At 44.7% G+C, this 17,507-nt stretch overlaps 1 protein-coding gene across 3 annotated transcripts in view; it reads left to right on the top strand.

Annotated features, from left to right (window-relative positions):
* anapc4 (anaphase promoting complex subunit 4) overlaps positions 1–16,963 on the top strand; it is a 96,271-nt gene extending 79,308 nt beyond the window's left edge. For all 3 annotated transcript variants that reach the window (XM_033026488.1, XM_033026473.1, XM_033026482.1), the window contains 4 exons: positions 7,352–7,426; positions 7,606–7,776; positions 9,131–9,254; positions 16,396–16,963. In XM_033026488.1, coding sequence (XP_032882379.1) covers positions 7,352–7,426; positions 7,606–7,776; positions 9,131–9,254; positions 16,396–16,632 — 607 coding nt within the window. In that variant the 3' untranslated portion in view covers positions 16,633–16,963. The remainder of the gene's footprint in view (positions 1–7,351; positions 7,427–7,605; positions 7,777–9,130; positions 9,255–16,395) is intronic.
* Positions 16,964–17,507: the final 544 nt, after the last annotated feature.

Raw genomic sequence — 17,507 nt, 5'->3', positions numbered from 1 at the left:
CTATGTTTCTAAATTGTTTGGAAAAAAAAGACACAAAAAGTGCCGGAGTAACTTAGACGGTTAGGCAACATCTCAGGAGAACAAGGATAGGAGACATCTCAAAATGGGACCCTTCTTCAGTATGGTTGTGGTAGAGGGAGAGGGGATGATAGCTTGAAGAAAGGAGCAGGGAGGGGGTGGGGAGGTGTGGGAGGGGGTGGTCCCCTTCGCATTGTATGGAACTTTTACATTTTTCAGCTCGAAATTGTGCAATCTGGTGCATACTGTAGCGAGTATTTTAATTAACACTTGAATGCAATGTTTATGCTTTAAATTGGATTAGCTATGAATAAGGTTAGGCTAAATTACATTCCTAATTACATTCCACAGTAGAGCCAGGCTCTGATCAACAGGTGCAGCACATGAATGATCTTGGTGTATTCATGTATGGAAATCAGATTATAATCAAGCACTTGGCCCATGTTGACCAACCTGGGTCTCACTGCACACCTGGTACTACTGACCCTGACTCCAGTTGCATACCTTCTCTCATTCCTGACCCTGAGTCCAGCCTTACACCTGGCCCCCAATTCTACCCTGATCATAGCTGCTTACCTGCTTAGGTTCCCAGTGCTGAACGCTCCCATTGTCCCTGCTTTGACTGCACACCCAGTACTATTCCAGACCTTGACTGGATGCACACTTGGCCTTGTTTAAAGCCCTCTGCACTGACAATATATCTGGCCCACACAAAAAGCCCCATATCTGACCCCCTGGACTTAACCTATTATGTTCAAGTCCACAGGTGCTTTTAAGGGGTAACATTTTCCACACAAAGGGTGGTGGGTGTATGGAACAAGCTGCCAGAGGAGGTAGTTGAGGGAGGGACTATCCCAACATTTAAGAAACAGTTAGACTAATACATGGATAGGACAGGTTTGGAGGGATATGGACCAATAGCTAGGACATGTTGGCGGGTGTGGGTAAGTTTGGCTGAAGGGCCTGTTTTCACACTGTATCACTCTGACTACATTATACCTCCACCATGCATGAATGCTTCAAAATCAAGTGGTCGAGTTTTATTGCCATATACTCAAGCATAGAAACATAGAAAATAGGTGCAGGAATAGGCCATTTGGCCCTTCGAGCCAGTACTGCCATTCAATATCATCATGGCTGTTCATCTAAAATCAGTACCTCTTTCGTGTTTTTTCAACATATCCCTTAATTTCACTAGCCCCAAGAGCTAAATGTAACTCTCTTTTGAAAACATCCAGTAAATTGGCCTCCACTGCCTTCTGTGGCAGAGAATTCCACAAATTTACAACTCTGGGTGAAGAAAGTTTGTCCTCATCTCAGTCATAAATGGCCTACCTCTTATTCCTAAACTGTGACCCCTGGTTCTGAACTCCCCCAACATCGTGAACATTTTTCCTGCAGTTACAATAAGTGAAAATCTAGTAGGCAAGCAGGATGCTTTCTCCACCACCCCCATTTGAAGGTCACTATCTTCCACCGCTTCTACCAGTGCTTGGTACCTACTTCCAGCAGCCACTGGATGTCCTCCAGGATGCACCGAGCCGCAGCCTGGTCCATGCTGGTCACCAGGGCGAAATCGGCACAGAGACCCTCATGGCCGCGGTGCAACGCTTCCGACACCTCTGATGGCCCGGGACTCTTGCACTGAGACTGGTCCATGGCCGGAGCTGCAGCGAGCGACTAGCCAGCCCAGCAAACACTTGCCAGCCCCGGCTTCCCGTCCGAATTTGCCCCCGCCGCTGCTTCAACTTCCATCCCTTCCTCCGCCCCGGCTCTCCAACACCCACGACCAGGTTGCTCAGAGCACAGCAGCGCCTCGTCCAAAGCAGGAGATATTGAAACATATCTAACCAATAAAGTGTGGGGGGGGGGGGGGCTGCAGCAAGCCCCCCCCCCCCCGGTTCCGCGGCCCATGTACCTCTCTCCTGCCGCTCGCCGGCCTCGCTCATGTCAGCCGCTTCCCGCAAATCCTTAAATTCCGATTGCTGCCTGGAGCAGGACATGGCCTTACTTGCTGTGCTGGGAGACACTCATTCACTGCCTGGTCCGATTCTTTCAATGTAAATCTGCATGGAGACATGCTTTGGAGGTGTGTGACGGTTCGGTCAAGTGAGAATAACAGAGAATAAGAATGCTGCTGACCAACCATCTGTTAATCAACCCCCCTCACCTGTATCCACCAATCAGATGCTAGGCTTTGCACCGTCCCCACTTCTTTTCAAGCTTTCTCCCCCTTACTACAGTCAGTCTGACCTGAAATGGCGCTTATTCATTTTTTCCAGAAATGCAGCCTGACGCTCTTTCTCAGCACTTGTGTTCAATATTTTGTAAACCAGCATCTGCAGTTTCTTGTGTCCACACAAAACTCCAAACGTGGCCTAACCAAAATGTTATGAAGTTGTAACGTGACTTCCTGATTCTTATAATCAATACCCTGACTGATGAAGGCAAGGATACCTTATGCCTTCTTTACCACTCCCTCCATTTGTATTGCTACTTTCAGAGATGGATTTGTACATAAAGATTCCTCTATACACCATGCTGCTAAGAATCCTGCCATTAATTGTATACTCTCCGCTTGTAACTGACGTCCCAAAGTGCAACACCTCACTCTTACTCGGATTCAACTCCATCTACTATATCTCTATCCATATTTGGAACTGACCTATATCCTGCTGTATTATTTTGACAACCTTCTTTGCTATTCACAACCTCGCCAATTGTTTAGGTGCGTGCAAACTTACTAAAGGGCCTGTCCCACTGCGGGGACCTAATTTGCGAGTGTAGAAGAGTTTAGGAGAGTATGAAAAAGTGTCATGTTGAAGACCTCCTTCGACTATGTAGAAGACCTCCTTCGATCTCCTCCGACCTCCTTCGTCTATGTTGAAGACTAGCTTTGACTAGTTTCGGGAAAATTGGACACCGAATAGTGGAGAGTGAAGACGACCTTCTTCGATCTCCTTCGACCTGCTTCGACTATGTTGAAGACTATCTACGACTACCTTCGACTACCCTCGATTACCTTAGATTGCCTTTGATTACCTACGAATAACATGCCAACCTACTATGACCTACTTCGACTAAACCTACGAGTAAAAAAAAATATCGATTGTTTTCCATGGCGACCTTTTTTTACTCGCGGGCATTTTTCTACATGCTGAAAAATATGCCGCGACCTAACTGAGGCCTCGAGTACGCGGGGACTACTATCGAGCATGAAGGAAAGACCTCTTGTCGACCATGAAGCGAGTATGAGTCGAGGGCAAACTCTTCTAAACTCACTAATTAGGTCCCCGCAGTGGGACAGGCCCTTAACCTACCCCTTACATTTTTGTCCAAGTCACTTATATATGTCGCACACAAAAGAGGCCCCTGCACTAAATCCTGATGAATCCCACAGGTCACAAACCTCCAGCCAGAATCCCACCACTACCCTCTATTTTCTAAGCCAGTTCTGAATTCAAATGACCAAGTAACCATGGATCCCTTGCATCTTATTCTTCTAGGTCGGCCTACTGTGAGTGACCTTGTCAAATACCTTACTAAAATTCATATCGACAACATCAATTACTTGGCACCTCAAAAACCCCATTCAAGTGTGTAATACATGATCAGTCTTGGACAATGTTATGCTCACTGTCCCTAATCAGCCCATTCTCATTCAAATGCAAGTAAATCCTATCCCCAAAAATCCTCAAAATAGCTCTGCACCAGTGATGTGAGGCTCACCAGTCTATAATTTCTCAGATTGCTTGTTTCCCTTCTCAAATAATAGAACGACATTGACCATGCTCTAATCCTCTCGGACTTCGCCTCTGGCTGGAGAGGATGCAAATATCTTCATCAAGACCCCAGCAATCCCTTGACTTGCCTTTCTCAATAACCTGGGATAGAACCCGTCAGGACCCGGGGACGTATCCACTTCTTCTTGATCTCACATTACCCCAGCATATTAGTATTCTGAAACACTGATCTAACTATCCTCCATGTATTCCTCCTAAGTGAATATCAATTCAAAGTACTTGTTTAGTACCTTGCCTAGATCCTACGAATCCAAATATAAATTCCCTTTCATTATCTTGTTTTAACCTCTCACTAGTTACCCTCTTGCTATGAATGTACACAGAAAATTTCCTTTTTTTTAGTTAATCTGACTTGCCATAACATTTCACGGCCTCTGCTGGGCTTCCAAATTATCTTCTTGAGTTCTTTCATGCTCTCTTTATATTCCTCAAAGGCACTCCCTAATTCCTCCTATACCTTGCATATGGTTTCTTTTTAACCCAATGGACTGCTACATGGATAGGAAAGTTTTAGATGGCTGTGGCTAGTGTAGATGGGGCATCTTGTCGGCATGGGTAAGGTGGGTCGATGCGGCTGTTTCCATGCTGTATAACTCTATCACTCGAAATGTCCAGCGTCTTTCATCTTCCAAGATTCCCTTATCTTGCTACTATCCTTGTCTTTCTCCAAATTGGACCATGCCACTCCTAAATTCTGATCATCTGGTCTTTAATATCAAGATCCCAGCAATCTTCTGGGTTGTCTTTCTCAATAACATGGCTACTTAATAACCTGGATTGAATCAGTAAGAGCTGCTCCCAATGTACTGTCCGTAACTCTTGCCTCATACTATTGTTTTATTCCCTCCATCATTTTAGTACTCTTCCCCACCCCTACCGCAAGGTCCAGACATAAGGGCCTGTCCCACTTACGTGTCCTTGGCACGCAAATTATGCGACCTCGTGATCGCGTTGATGCGCACGGGCATTGTATGGCCGCGCGGGGCCGGTCCCACTGAGAAGCGCAGAGGGGTATATAGTTGTGCGCGACATCGTTCGGGGCTCCGAAATTTTTGTAGCGAACGAAATCTTCGCGCGCCAACGGCCTGTCGCGTAACTGACGGCCAAAGTGGGACAGACCCAAGACCCTGGCGCGACACAACGTCTCACCTCCAACTAGCAACAGCAGGCAAACGATCGCTGAACTCGGCCTGGGGCTCATGGCCGTCGCGGTCCGGATCCACCTCCACTTCTACTCCCAGAGCGGGGCCAAGAAAATTGAAGATAGAACCAAAATGCAGGAGTAACTCAGCGGGATCGGCAGCATCTCTGGAGAGAAGCAATGGGTGACGTTTCGAGTCAAGACCCTTCTTTTCAGACTGAAGAAGAGTCTCGACACGAAACATCATCCCTTCCTTCTCTCCAGAGATGCTGCCGTTCCCGCTGAGTTACTCCAGCTTTGTGTCCATCTTCAAATGACGTCACGCGCTCCAGACGGCTGTTCGTGGGGGCGCTGCAATGGCGGCAGCCCTGTCAGCAGCGCGTTAGTTTTTTCAACTTTTTTAATTTTTTTAGTATGTTTTGAAGTATGTTTTTAATGTTTCTTTGTGTGTTTTGTGTGGGGGGTGGTGTGGGGGGGTGAGGGGGAAACCGTTTTGGTTGCCTCCTCCATGGAGAGGCGACTTTTTCCAGGTCGCCTCCCCCGTGGCCTAACAATGAGGATCGGTGCGGCCTTTCCCGGAGACGTGCCCGGGGCTTCAGCGGCGTGGAGCGGGTGAGCCCTCGCTGGGGCTCGCCATAGGGAGCGCTCCATTTCGCTGGCCCGGGGCAGCCGGCAGACTGAAGCCGCGCGCGGTCTGCACAGCTCCAGCTGGCGCGGCGTCTACATCCCTCGTGGGGGACCCGGGGGAAGAAGAAGCCATCACTGCCGGTCCGCGGCCAACTTCTACCGCGGGCCCTGCGCGGACTTACCATCGCCCCTGGAGGGTAGCTTCGACCGCCGACCCTGCAGTCTGCGGTGCTTCTGGCTGCGGCGCAGCGGGAACTTTAAATCTTCGACCGCCGGCCTGCGGCCTACACCAACTTAAAGCCGCGGTCTCCGGTGAGGAAGAGTCGACTCTGGACTTACCTGGACTTGTACCTTGTCCTTTTACCATCTGGATGCCCGCAGCAACGACTGCGGAGGGTTGAGGACCCGACCACGGGGGAAAATGGAGGAGGACTGGCCAAATTGTGTGCCTTCCACCACAGTTATGAATGTTGTGGTGGTTGTTTATGTTAAATTTTTATTGTGTTTTTGTGTGTGATCTTCATAATTGTACCGCTGCTGACATATTCATTTCACTTGCACTTATGTGCAATGTGACAAATAAACCGTATTGTATTGTATTGTTGTATTGTATGCATGAAATCGCGCGCGACCTTCGCGGGACCGTCACGGCTCAACGCTACCACGAGGTCGCGTATTCTGCGTGCCAAGGACTCGTAAGTGGGACAGGGGCTTTAGCATTATTCATAACTCTCTGAAAATTTAAGGAGTTGTGATCACTGTTCCCAAAATGCTCTTCCACTGAAATGCCAGTTCCTTAATAAGGCTTGTTTCCGAATCTGTTGGGAATGGTCCCCCCTTTAGTTGGACTATCCACATACTGATTTAAGAAACTCACTTGGATACTTGTAACCAGTCTCGGCCTCTTGCACTAGGAAGTTCCGGGCAATATTGGAGATTTGAAAGACACCCGTTACAATAATCCTGTAGTTTTTACACCTTTCCATAATCTGTATACTTATTTCCCAATGGCTATTGGAGACCGAAAATATAATCTAGTCAGAGTGGTTGCACCTTTCTTATTTTGAGCTCCATTCACATTGCCTCAAAGGATGATCTCTCCAATGTGTCCTCTGCTTATGCATAATCTGATACTGTGAGGCTTCTTTGTGTCCATTATCTAATGATGAAGACTCCCTTGGCCATTGCTTGCTAATTTTATATCTCAATGCCACCACTTTGGGTTGGCCGGTCTTGCTGGTAGGACACAAATTGGGGAACATGATAGAAGGGTTAGTAAAGTTGTCTGAAAAGCATTTTTCTTAGATTGTGACCAAGAGTATCTTGGCTGTGTCCTAAACAGTTGCCCATATGATTCTATTCATTACAATTGTTGTCCTAATATCACCCAAAAATGATTGTCCATTACATTTGAAAACTTCCTACTGTTGTAAAAGAAGATGTTGACCTGAAAGATATGCATGTGTTATACATGCACTAGGAATAATAATTGCTACATCAGATTCACTTCAGAGCACAATATTTTAATTAGAAAATGTATTTTGAAGATGTCCATATTCTTTTTCACAGTTTAATCTACTGTATTACCACAATCATTAACATGATCTGACTGGCTTGGATATTGGCCACGGTTTAACGGAAGTGACAAGTGTAATTACTGGAATTTGAACATTATAATAAATTATTTTAAATTTTGATTAGAATACATAATCAATATAATCAAGGCGACAATTTTAAATCTTTCTATTTTTTTTCCTCACAGATCTATTTCTAACAGACTGATTGCTGCGGAGTTTGGAGATTTTTTGTGCACCAGCAAAACTGAGAGCAAGGAAAGGTGATATTCCAGCTTTGTTTCAGTTTGGTCATTTTTGTAATATAACCTCATACCTTTGAGTAAACTGTAAATGTAGTTCTTCACAATCTTAATTTTTACTATATATCACTTGAACTATCCTGAGAAATGATATAGTTGGAATGAAAGGTCAAAACGTTTCTTTGTTTCCTTTCTTTTAGTCAGTTCAGCTTTTTGGATGTTGATTTTTATGATGATGAATTGCTGACAGTTGTATTGAAAGGACACATCGACAACAAAGAAAAATGTCGGATTTTGGCACAATTACCAATGTCATCCATTTACAACATTGAGGAAACTGAAGAAGAGTTGAGCTTTGATTCCAGTAAAAGGTAATGCACAATGTTGAATGTCACACTTGATATTAAATTCATAAATGGTTCTAATACATTTAAACGTATTGTCTCTGAGACAGTGTGCAATAGTTCTGGGATCCAATTTTTTGCTGATCTGAGTGAGATCAGTTACAAAAGGATACAAAGTACTGTAGTAACTCAGCAGGTCAGGCAGCATGTCTGGAGAACATGGCTAGGTGACTTTGTGTCCTTTCACGATGGTTCTGTTTTCTTGGTTAATGGTGATAACATGATCTGAAGTCAGAAAGACTCCTAGGACTTGTGATTCTGCATGTGACCGTGACCAGTCATGGTGGCGCAGTGGTAGAGTTGCTGCCTTATGGCGAATGCAGAGCCGGAGACCGGGTTCGATCCCGAATACGGGTGCTGTCTGTACGGAGTTTGTGCGTTCTCCCCGTGACCTGCGGGGGTTTTCTCCGAGATCTTCCATTTCCTCCCACACTCCAAAGACGTACAGGTTTGTAGGTTAATTGGCTTGGTAAATGTAAAATTTGTCCCCGGTGGGTGCAGAATCGTGTTAATGTGCGGCACGTACCCGATGGCCTGTTTCCGCTCGGTATATCTAAACTAAACTAAAAACTAAATTACTGTCCAATCCTGGATCACTCAATGGTGTGTTCATCGTGAAAACATGCATGTTTTATATTACAATATTCATTTGTACAAGGTACAATGCTAGTTCATGATATATATGGCAGTGGTAGTAGAAAGAGAAACTGTTAAACCACATTCAATAAAGCTTAACGTTTTAATTTGTTTTAATTGCGATAATAGTTTGTACACAGTTGAAGTTCATACCAAATTCGCTGGTAATTGTTAATTCACATCAAAGAAGTATGTCATGATGAACAGGAACATGTTCTTAGAGGAACAGGAAATTATTAACAGCTATCTTCACCACTTTTGAGGGGTCGTATGTGTGCTGCAAGATAGACACAAAATGCGGGAGTAACTCAGTGCGACAGGCAGCATCTCAGGAGAGAACGAATGGGTGACGTTTTGGGTCGAGACCCTTCTTCAGTCTGACCCGAAACATCACCCATTCTTTCTCTCCAGAGATGCTGCTTGTCCCGCTGAGTTACTCCAGCATTTTGTTTAAGCCAGCGTCTGTAGTTCCTTCCTACACATAGATTTTGTCTATATTAACTTCCTGATACGATTGTTCTCTTCACTAATTTTTTCCGATCTTTTTCTGTCCCCATCTCTGCACACTATGAAATAAGCCATGTTAAATCTATTAATTAAAAAAAACCCCAGATCTACTGGTGTTTGAGATGTAGTGTCCTGTTTTAGTGCAAAGTTTAATATGGAATTTTGGTTTGATTTACAGGCTAGATGAACAGATCGACCATATTCCTGTTCGGACAGTAACTGTTGAAAATCAATCACGGACTTTAGAGAACATGAAGGCACAGTATATTGCTGTCAATGGTATTCGTAAAGTTTCCTGTGTGGTAAGTGACTCCTAAATAACGTGTGGCCATTGACCTGAAATGTTAACTCGGGTTCTCTCTCGACAGATATATGCCCAGGTATGCCCAGGTAGCTGAATATTTTCAACATTTCTGTTTTTAGTTCAGATTTCCTGCATCTGTAGTTGTGTGTTTTCCTTTTTAATAGGAAATTTAGTTGCACTCTAAAAAAATCTGTGACGCAGCAGCTGATTGCTCCATTTCTCTGCAAATTTCTTGAAAAGTAAAACATGGATGGTCAAGTCAACATGGTTTAAAAAAGAATATTTCTCATTTATTTCTTTGATAAGGTAGTAGGAATAAGATACAGTTATTGCAGATAAGATAGTTATTGCGAGTAACTTGTCCACATAAAACATCTGCAATAATTTGCCACATTATAAACTAACAAATAAGGGGCTAGCAGAAAAGTAGCAGGTTGACTGGAACAGCAAAGTTTTGAAGAAAGAGTGCTTAATTGTCGACTTGTACTGACAATAAAACAATTGAACTAGTATTTGCCGAAGGTTAACCGGCCCGAGAATGCAATAACACACATATGATATGTAATAATCAAAAATACCATAAATTAATAACTAATACTCGGTAACCATATAAATGCATTTAAAATTGTGAACAAAAGACCAGGAATAAAATCAGAAAATGCTGAGAATACTCAACAGAGGAAAAGAACAATTGCTGTTTTAGGTCAAGGATCCTTTTTCAGAGATAAGTAATGTTACAAAAATAGCATGATTTAAATTTGGAGGAAAGTGGGAGAGTGCAAGAGAGTAAAAAGGGAATGTCTATGATTACGTCTGGACCAGAGAAATTGAATGATACAAAGAGGAAGAAAATGGCTCAGCTGATCTGTCTGTAGAATTTGTAAATGGAAATCATTAAAGGAGAGAGAAAAAATACTGGAATGGCCAGATAAAGACCCGAGGAGCGAAACCCAACAGGGAGCCGGACAGAGCGACCCGAATGCGTGGTAACCGGGGCCGGGCGGGCGTAACACCGGGGGATGGCAAAACTGAGCCAGGAGACTGGAACGGGCCCAGAGCAACGGGGACAACCGGGTCGGGTGAAACAAGCACCACTGGTGCAGCGGGATCGACGGCGGATGACCTCTACGCCAGGGCTGCGCGACCACCACTGGACTGTCCACGTCCACATGGGCCGACAGAGACAGAGTTCACCAGCCCCCGGACAGCCGGGAGAAAATCGGCAGGCATGCGGAGGAGCTGCTGGAAATTCTGCATATTTGTTTCCTGACATCATAATGAGGGAAAACCAAGTTAATATTGCAAGTTAATGTTGTTTTGTACAAACTGGCCAGTTCTGATGGAAACTATAAAAGTGGGTAATCTTAAACAATTGAATGTAGTGTTGGGTTCTGAGGGCTGTAAAGTGGGGAGTCAGACAATCCCTTGAACTTCTGATGCCATAGTTGTAATAGCGTAAAAGTTCATATTGAGAGTAGGATGCAGAATTAAAGTGATAAGCAATCATAAACTTGGGATCCCCCAGATAGAATGTACAAACATATTATTATTTTCTTCCTCTATTATTGTCCAAGTTCATTTTTATATAACAATTTGTTCCTGATTAAATCTGTTTATCTCCCATCAAGAAAAGTAAATTATGGCAGTATATGACAGTCACAGTCATCTACACGCTGATCTTTGTGTCCAATCGCATTCATGCATAAAACTATCTTTGCCTACAAATCACTTCCATAGTTGACATTGCTCAGGCCTGTGCTCCCATTTTTTTATGTTTTCCATTTCTGTAGGAGGTCATTCAAACCATCAAGTCTCTGCCAGCCATTTGAGCATTCCCTTCAGTCCCATTCTCCTATTTATTATCCGGATACTTGTTCTGTCCCACATGCCCATTGCTGCTGGATCTACACTGGAGGTCAATTACAGAAGCCAACTGCCCTCCAATATTGTCTTTGTGAGGAAAGCAAGTCACTCAAGGGAATCTGACACTGTTCAGAGATTCTGCACAGTGTGGAATTACTGTAAATTTCCCACAGACAGTACTTAAAATCAGGCACAAAATCAGATCACCGGAGCTGTGTGGCAGCAACCCTAAACTGCTGCACCACTGCGTTTCCCTCACTTAACCTCAAAGTGTAAATACAATCCTAGTTTTCCCTAATTTTACTAGATGAGAACAGGGACTGCATTCTGATAATGCTGAGAAATAGTTCCACCTGATTGTATTTCAGTAAATTACAGACATTTATGCTTTGTCACTGCCACAGTACAAGATAAAGAATGAGACTACTCAGTCTCATCCTGTTTTTCCCTCTGCCTCTTATAGGGTCAAGGCCATTTACAATACTTTATTTGGCAGCAGTCACAGACTGGCTATAACAGCTGTTTTACAGTGAATTCTAACATGTCCCTTAACTCTTGCAATGCTTAAGTAATCCAGACAGAAACCTCATATCCTTTAGTGTGGGAGGTGTTCGACCAAAGCATGTTTTCTGTATTATGCATTCTGTTGATAAGCAATGTTATCTCTTCTTGTGCCAATTTACAAGGCAGGAATGTGTTTCTCCACACTGCAGCCGAGAGTAAGCTGTTTGGCTAGGTTGATCTTCAAAGAATAATACCTGTAAATTAAAGGATAATGCAAGGGATCCCAGCATAAAATACACTGGTAGCCTCGTTAGCATTACATTAGCACAGTCACTTGCCCAGAGTGAGTGAATTGAGGACTAGAGGACATAGGATTAAGTGAAGGGGAAAAGATTTAACAAGAATCTGAGTGGTAACTTCTTCACACAAAGGGTGATGGGTGTATGGAACACGCTGCCAGAGGAGGTAGTTAAGGCAGGGACCATCCCAACATTTAAAAAACTGTTAGACAGGTACATGGATCGGACAGGTTTGGAGGTATATCGATCAAACATGGGCAGGTGGGACTAGTGTAGCTGGGACATGTTGGCTATTGGGGGTGTTGGGCCGAATGGCCTGTTTCCACGCTGTATCACTCTATGACTCTATGACACACTGCCTGTTATTCCAGAAACATGAATCGAAGCCTATCCTTCAACTGGTACTCTCACAGCACCTCTTCCATATTGAAATACTTCTCTAATCCTACAATCTCATTCGTCACCTCCTTTTGGATATGACGGAAGCTGCTGCCTTTCCTCTCTCTTTATTTGGATCCACAGATCTCCGCAGCCTAGAGATACACCATAAACAAGCTCAAACCATTAGCACAACAGAAAAGTGCCAGTTCCTGACACTACAGCGTTATCAGTAATGCAATCTATATTATAACCATATAATTATGCATTTTAGCACTGATTCCAATGACAATCTAATTTATGGGAATCGTAAAATTCTACTGTATTTAAATTGGAGGAAATAAATGAAAAAACTTTAATTATATTGGATATTATCTATTTTTGAGCAGTTCAAGCTGTCATGAATGGTGAGATTTCTCCGCTTAAGATTTAGTTAATGCCAGAACTGAGATTATATGATATCCATGACATTTTTTCTCCATGTTCATGATCCATTCTCTCCAGTGATGCTGCCTGCCCCACTGAATTACTCCAGCATTTTGTGTCCATCTTTGAAATCCACAACAAGTAGGTTTCAGTTCAAGTTTATGTCAGGATTAAATTATGCAGATTTTCACAGGAAAAAAAAAGTGTCAGAGGCTTTACATCAGATCAAGCTTTGTCAACATTGGATGTTGCTTGTTTCTTTTTTTTTTTAAAGCATGGTCCACCTGTAAAACATTTATCTGTAATACCAATATTTTTGCATTTCATGTTAATTCTCAATTCCTTAACTTTCATTTAACTTTATTGTGGCAGGATATCTGACAATGGATGTTATCAGGTTACATAGAAACATAGAAAATAAGTGCAGAAGTTGGCCATTTGACCCTTCGAGCCAGCAATCTGACCATGGCTGACCATCCAAAATCACTACCCCATTCCTGCTTTCTCCCAATATCCCTTGATTCTGTTAACCCTAAGAGCTAAATCAAACTCTCTCTTGAAAACACCACCGCCTTATGTGGCAGAGAATTCCACAGATTCACAACTCTCTGGGTGAAAATGTTTTTCCTCGGCTCAGTCCTAAATGTGGGGAGGGCAACAATTAATAGGGAATTAGGGGACGGCATCAGTAAATGCGTGGGTTTTCTCCAGTGATGCTGCCTGGCCCATTGAGTTACTCTAGGGCTTTAGGGAGGGAAGAGGGGGGAGGGGAGAGGAGGGGGAGGGGGGGGGAGGGAGAGGAAGACTTTCCCTGCTAGCTGTTGCAGGTTTGAGGAAGACTGAGCCACTGGGACAATCCCAAGTCCACCAGCGCCACCGTGTGGTCAAGACTGAGCTGTGGTGAAAAGCCCTAAACAGCCAGTGTCCCCCCCCCCCCCCAGAGGCAAACACTGAGCCACCAGCATAATCCTGAGCCCTTCTTCAGACTGAAGAAGGGTCTCAACCCGAATCGTCACCCATTCCTTCTCTCCAGAGATGCAGCCTGTCTCCAGCTTTTTGTGATCACATATGTTGTAGCTGTGTTTCTGAACCCAAGCTATCCAGCACGGTGGTGCAGCGCTCGAGTTACTGCCTTACAGCGCCAGAGACCCGTGTTTGATCCCGACTAAGGGCGCTGTCTGTACGGAGCTTGTACGTTCTCCCCGTGGATTTTCTCAGAGATCTTCAGTTTCCGCCCATACTCCAAAGACGTGCAGGTTTGTAGATTTACAGGTTTAAATGTAAATTGTCCCTACTGTGTATAGGATAGTGTTAATGTGTGGAGATCGCTGATCAGTATGGACTCACTCGGCCGTAGGGCCTGTTTCCGCCTTGTATCTATAACTAAATCTAAACTAATGGGAGAGGCTACCTTCCCTTATTCTAAGAAGGGTTTCGATCCGAAACATTGCCTATTTCCTTCGCTCCATAGATGTTGCCTCACCCGCTGAGTTTCTCCAGCATTTTTGGCTACCTTTAGTATATAGTTTTCAGCTTTGGATGTTGTCAAGCTGGAAAGGGTACAGAGAAGATATACGAGGATGTTGCCGGGACTCGAGGGCTTAAGCTACCGGGAGAGGTTGAGCAGGCTGGGTCTCTAGTCCTTGGAGAGCAGGAGGAAGAAGGGTGATCTTATAGAGGTGTACAAAATCATGAGAGGAATAGATCGAGTAAATGCACAGAGTCTCTTGCCCAGAGTAGGGGGATCGAGAACCAGAAGACATAGGTTTAAGGTGAGGGGGGAAAGATTTAATAGGAGCCCGAGGGGTAGCTTTCTTACACAAAGGGTGGTGGGTGTAATGAACGAGCTGCCGGAGGAGACAGTTGAGGCAGATACTATTGCAACGTTTAAGAACATTGGGTCCCAGTCACACGGAAGGCCTGGTTCCCCAACGCAACCCATTCCCCAACGCAATATTCCACCACTCACCCATAGCTCCCAACTGCGCAGGTGCGGCACATTTCCCCTCATCCCCCAGCACTCCCTCCCCCTCCTCTTCATGTGTGGGAGAGGGAAGGGGGGTGTGGGAGGGGGATGGGTGTGGGCGGGGGGGAGGGAAGGGGGGTGTGGGCGTGGGAGGGTGGTGTGGACATGGGAGGGAGGTGTGGGCAGGGGAGGGGGGGTGGGGGGGTGTGTGGGCGAGGGAGGGGAGTGTGGGGGGAGAGAGCTTGAAGAAAAGACGGGAAGAACCATGGGGGAGAGAGGGATATCACGGGGGAGGGGGGCAGGAGTCGGCGAGGGGAACCAGAGGGGAAGGGGCTGGAGATTTGGGTGCGGAACCCCCGGCCCCACCAGCCCCCGGTACTGGCCCCACCAGCCCCCGGTACCGGCCGCACCAGCGCCCGGCCCCAGCTGCGCCCGGCTCCCGTAATCCCCTCACACTCTCGCTCCTCACTTCCCAGGATCTCGAGGTTGCAGCAGGCTCTGGGCCGCTCCGCACTCTGCTCGCTCCGTTCCTTCAGCTTTATTGTGACAGAGGAGCCGGCCAATTAGTGCGGCGATGATGCGCCAGAATGGGCGTCGCGTCCCGCATGACTGACAGGAGAGGAGACCAATCTCCTCACAGGAGAGGAGACCAATGTGCGCACGCGCAGTTTTTAAGATTTTTAAACCTCGCTAACTTTTACAATATACCATTGATCGGAATGAAACTTGTTGCACTCGCAGCACAGGAGAACGGTGAGTGGGCTGGCGAAAAATTGTAGCGTTATCGCATACTGCTTTCGCGCAAATAGAAAAACCGTGCACACGGAAATAGCACAAGATCAGATTTTTTGTTATGTATAGATTTAGACAGGTACATGGACAGGATAAAGCTAGAGGGATATGGGCCAAACGCAGGCAGGTGGGACTAGTGTAGATGGGACATGTTGGTCAGTGTGGGCATGTTGGGCAGAAGGGCCTGTTTCCATGCTGTGAGACTCCAAGACGTCATGTTCAGCACAGACAATGTGGGACGAAAGGCCCATTCCTTGGCTGGACTGTTCTATGTTAGGCCGAATTTGAAGTATTGCATGCAGTTCTGGTCGCCCCATTACAAAAAGGATGTGGAGGCTTTGGAAATGATGCAGATGAAGTTTACCAGAATTACGTAGGAAGGAACTGCAGATGCTGGTTTAAACCGAAGGTGGACACAAAAAGCTGGAGTAACTCAGCGGGACAGGCAGCATCTCTGGAGAGAAGGAACGGGTGACGTTTCGGTTAGACTAAACCCCCCGTCTCCCCAAGCTCATGGTAAAAATATCCGAGTTAGGTTTTGGCCAAAACGTTACTGCAAATGTAAGGTAAAATTGATAAGGAATTGTCATCTGATGATCCCAAAAGAGAATCTACTATCATCCACTACAATTGTTCCTCTGTTGCCTGGCATGATATAACTGGTCTATTGTCTATAGCACACAAAAAAAAAGCTTTTCACTATATCTTGGTACATATGACAATAAAAATAAAAGTAAATTCCTAATCCTGGAGGTTCATTGGTAGTAACTTACAATATTATCATTAAAAGGTTTCCAGTTACTAACCCAATTACAAATCATCTAATTTCCTTTATTGTGTGAAGAAACATTTTTGAAGAAAATAAGTACATAATTTGCACTAACTGACCCGTAATTAACATCATTCCTCAGCTCAGTTCAAACTTACGACATGTGCGTGTTTTTGAAATGGATGTCGAAGATGATGGAGAGGTGGATGAAGAGGACGAACCAGAGTCTCAGGATGTCAGTGGTACAAAGGAAGAGATGGAAGAGACTGCAACTGGTCATGGTAATTCTGAGAACAATGAAACAGCAGCGGTAAAGAACCCTGTGTTGCCTGAAGATGATGCTTCCAGCCTGGAATATGTACCTGGAACCTGGAGTTAGTTTATTTAATGAAAATTGCTGCCACAATTCAAGCAACAGTGAGAAAGACTGCCTGCAGCAACATTGTGTTAATTTCGTTTATTACTTTTACTTGTTGAAGTCCCACATGCACTGTCAAGTCAACTCAAGTCAACTTTAATTGTCACATACACATACAAGATGTACAGTGAAATGAACGTGTCAAACCACCGATGTAAATTGCAGTTTGTACATATTTGGCTACTGCATGTATCATAAAATCCTAGGACTGATGTAATAGTGGAATTAACACAGCTATATCTTGCATTTATTACATTTGTTGCAATGAAAATAAAAGTGTGATGCAAAAGTTTGCCGTGATTGCATGGTAAGTAAAATTGCCCAAAATTAGGTTTGGGGTGAAACTGCTGTGGGATTTTTTTTACATGCGATTGTGCTTGGTATGGCAAGATGAAACCCGTTCACCAATTTTGAAGCGAGCGATGGCAGTGAAGGGGGGAGGAGAATGTGAGATTTTTTGTGACAATCTCTGGAATATCAGAGGTTAAGGGGAGACCTGACAGAAGTATATAAAATTAAGAGGCATAGACAAGGTATACAGTCAGAACCTTTCTCCCCAGGGTGGAAACATGAAAGACTAGAGGGTATAGTTTTGAGGTGAGCAGGGCAAAGTTTAAAGGAGATGTGGGGAAAAAGTTTATATTTTATACAGATGGTGGTGGGTGCCAGGAATGCGTTGCTAGGAGTTGTGACGTTTCTACGGCTTTTAGACAAATATGCAAATGCATGGAATGGAGGGATATGGATCATGTGCAGGTAGGTGAAATTAGTTTATCTCAGCATCATGTTTGCCACAGATATTGTGGGCCTGTGCTTTACGGAAAATTGTTATACCT

The sequence above is a fragment of the Amblyraja radiata genome, chromosome 1, assembly GCF_010909765.2.
Source record: "Amblyraja radiata isolate CabotCenter1 chromosome 1, sAmbRad1.1.pri, whole genome shotgun sequence".
Taxonomy (NCBI): Eukaryota; Metazoa; Chordata; class Chondrichthyes; order Rajiformes; family Rajidae; genus Amblyraja; species Amblyraja radiata.
The sequence above is the reverse complement of the archived record's forward strand: the minus strand, read 5'-3'. Positions and strand labels throughout refer to the sequence as shown.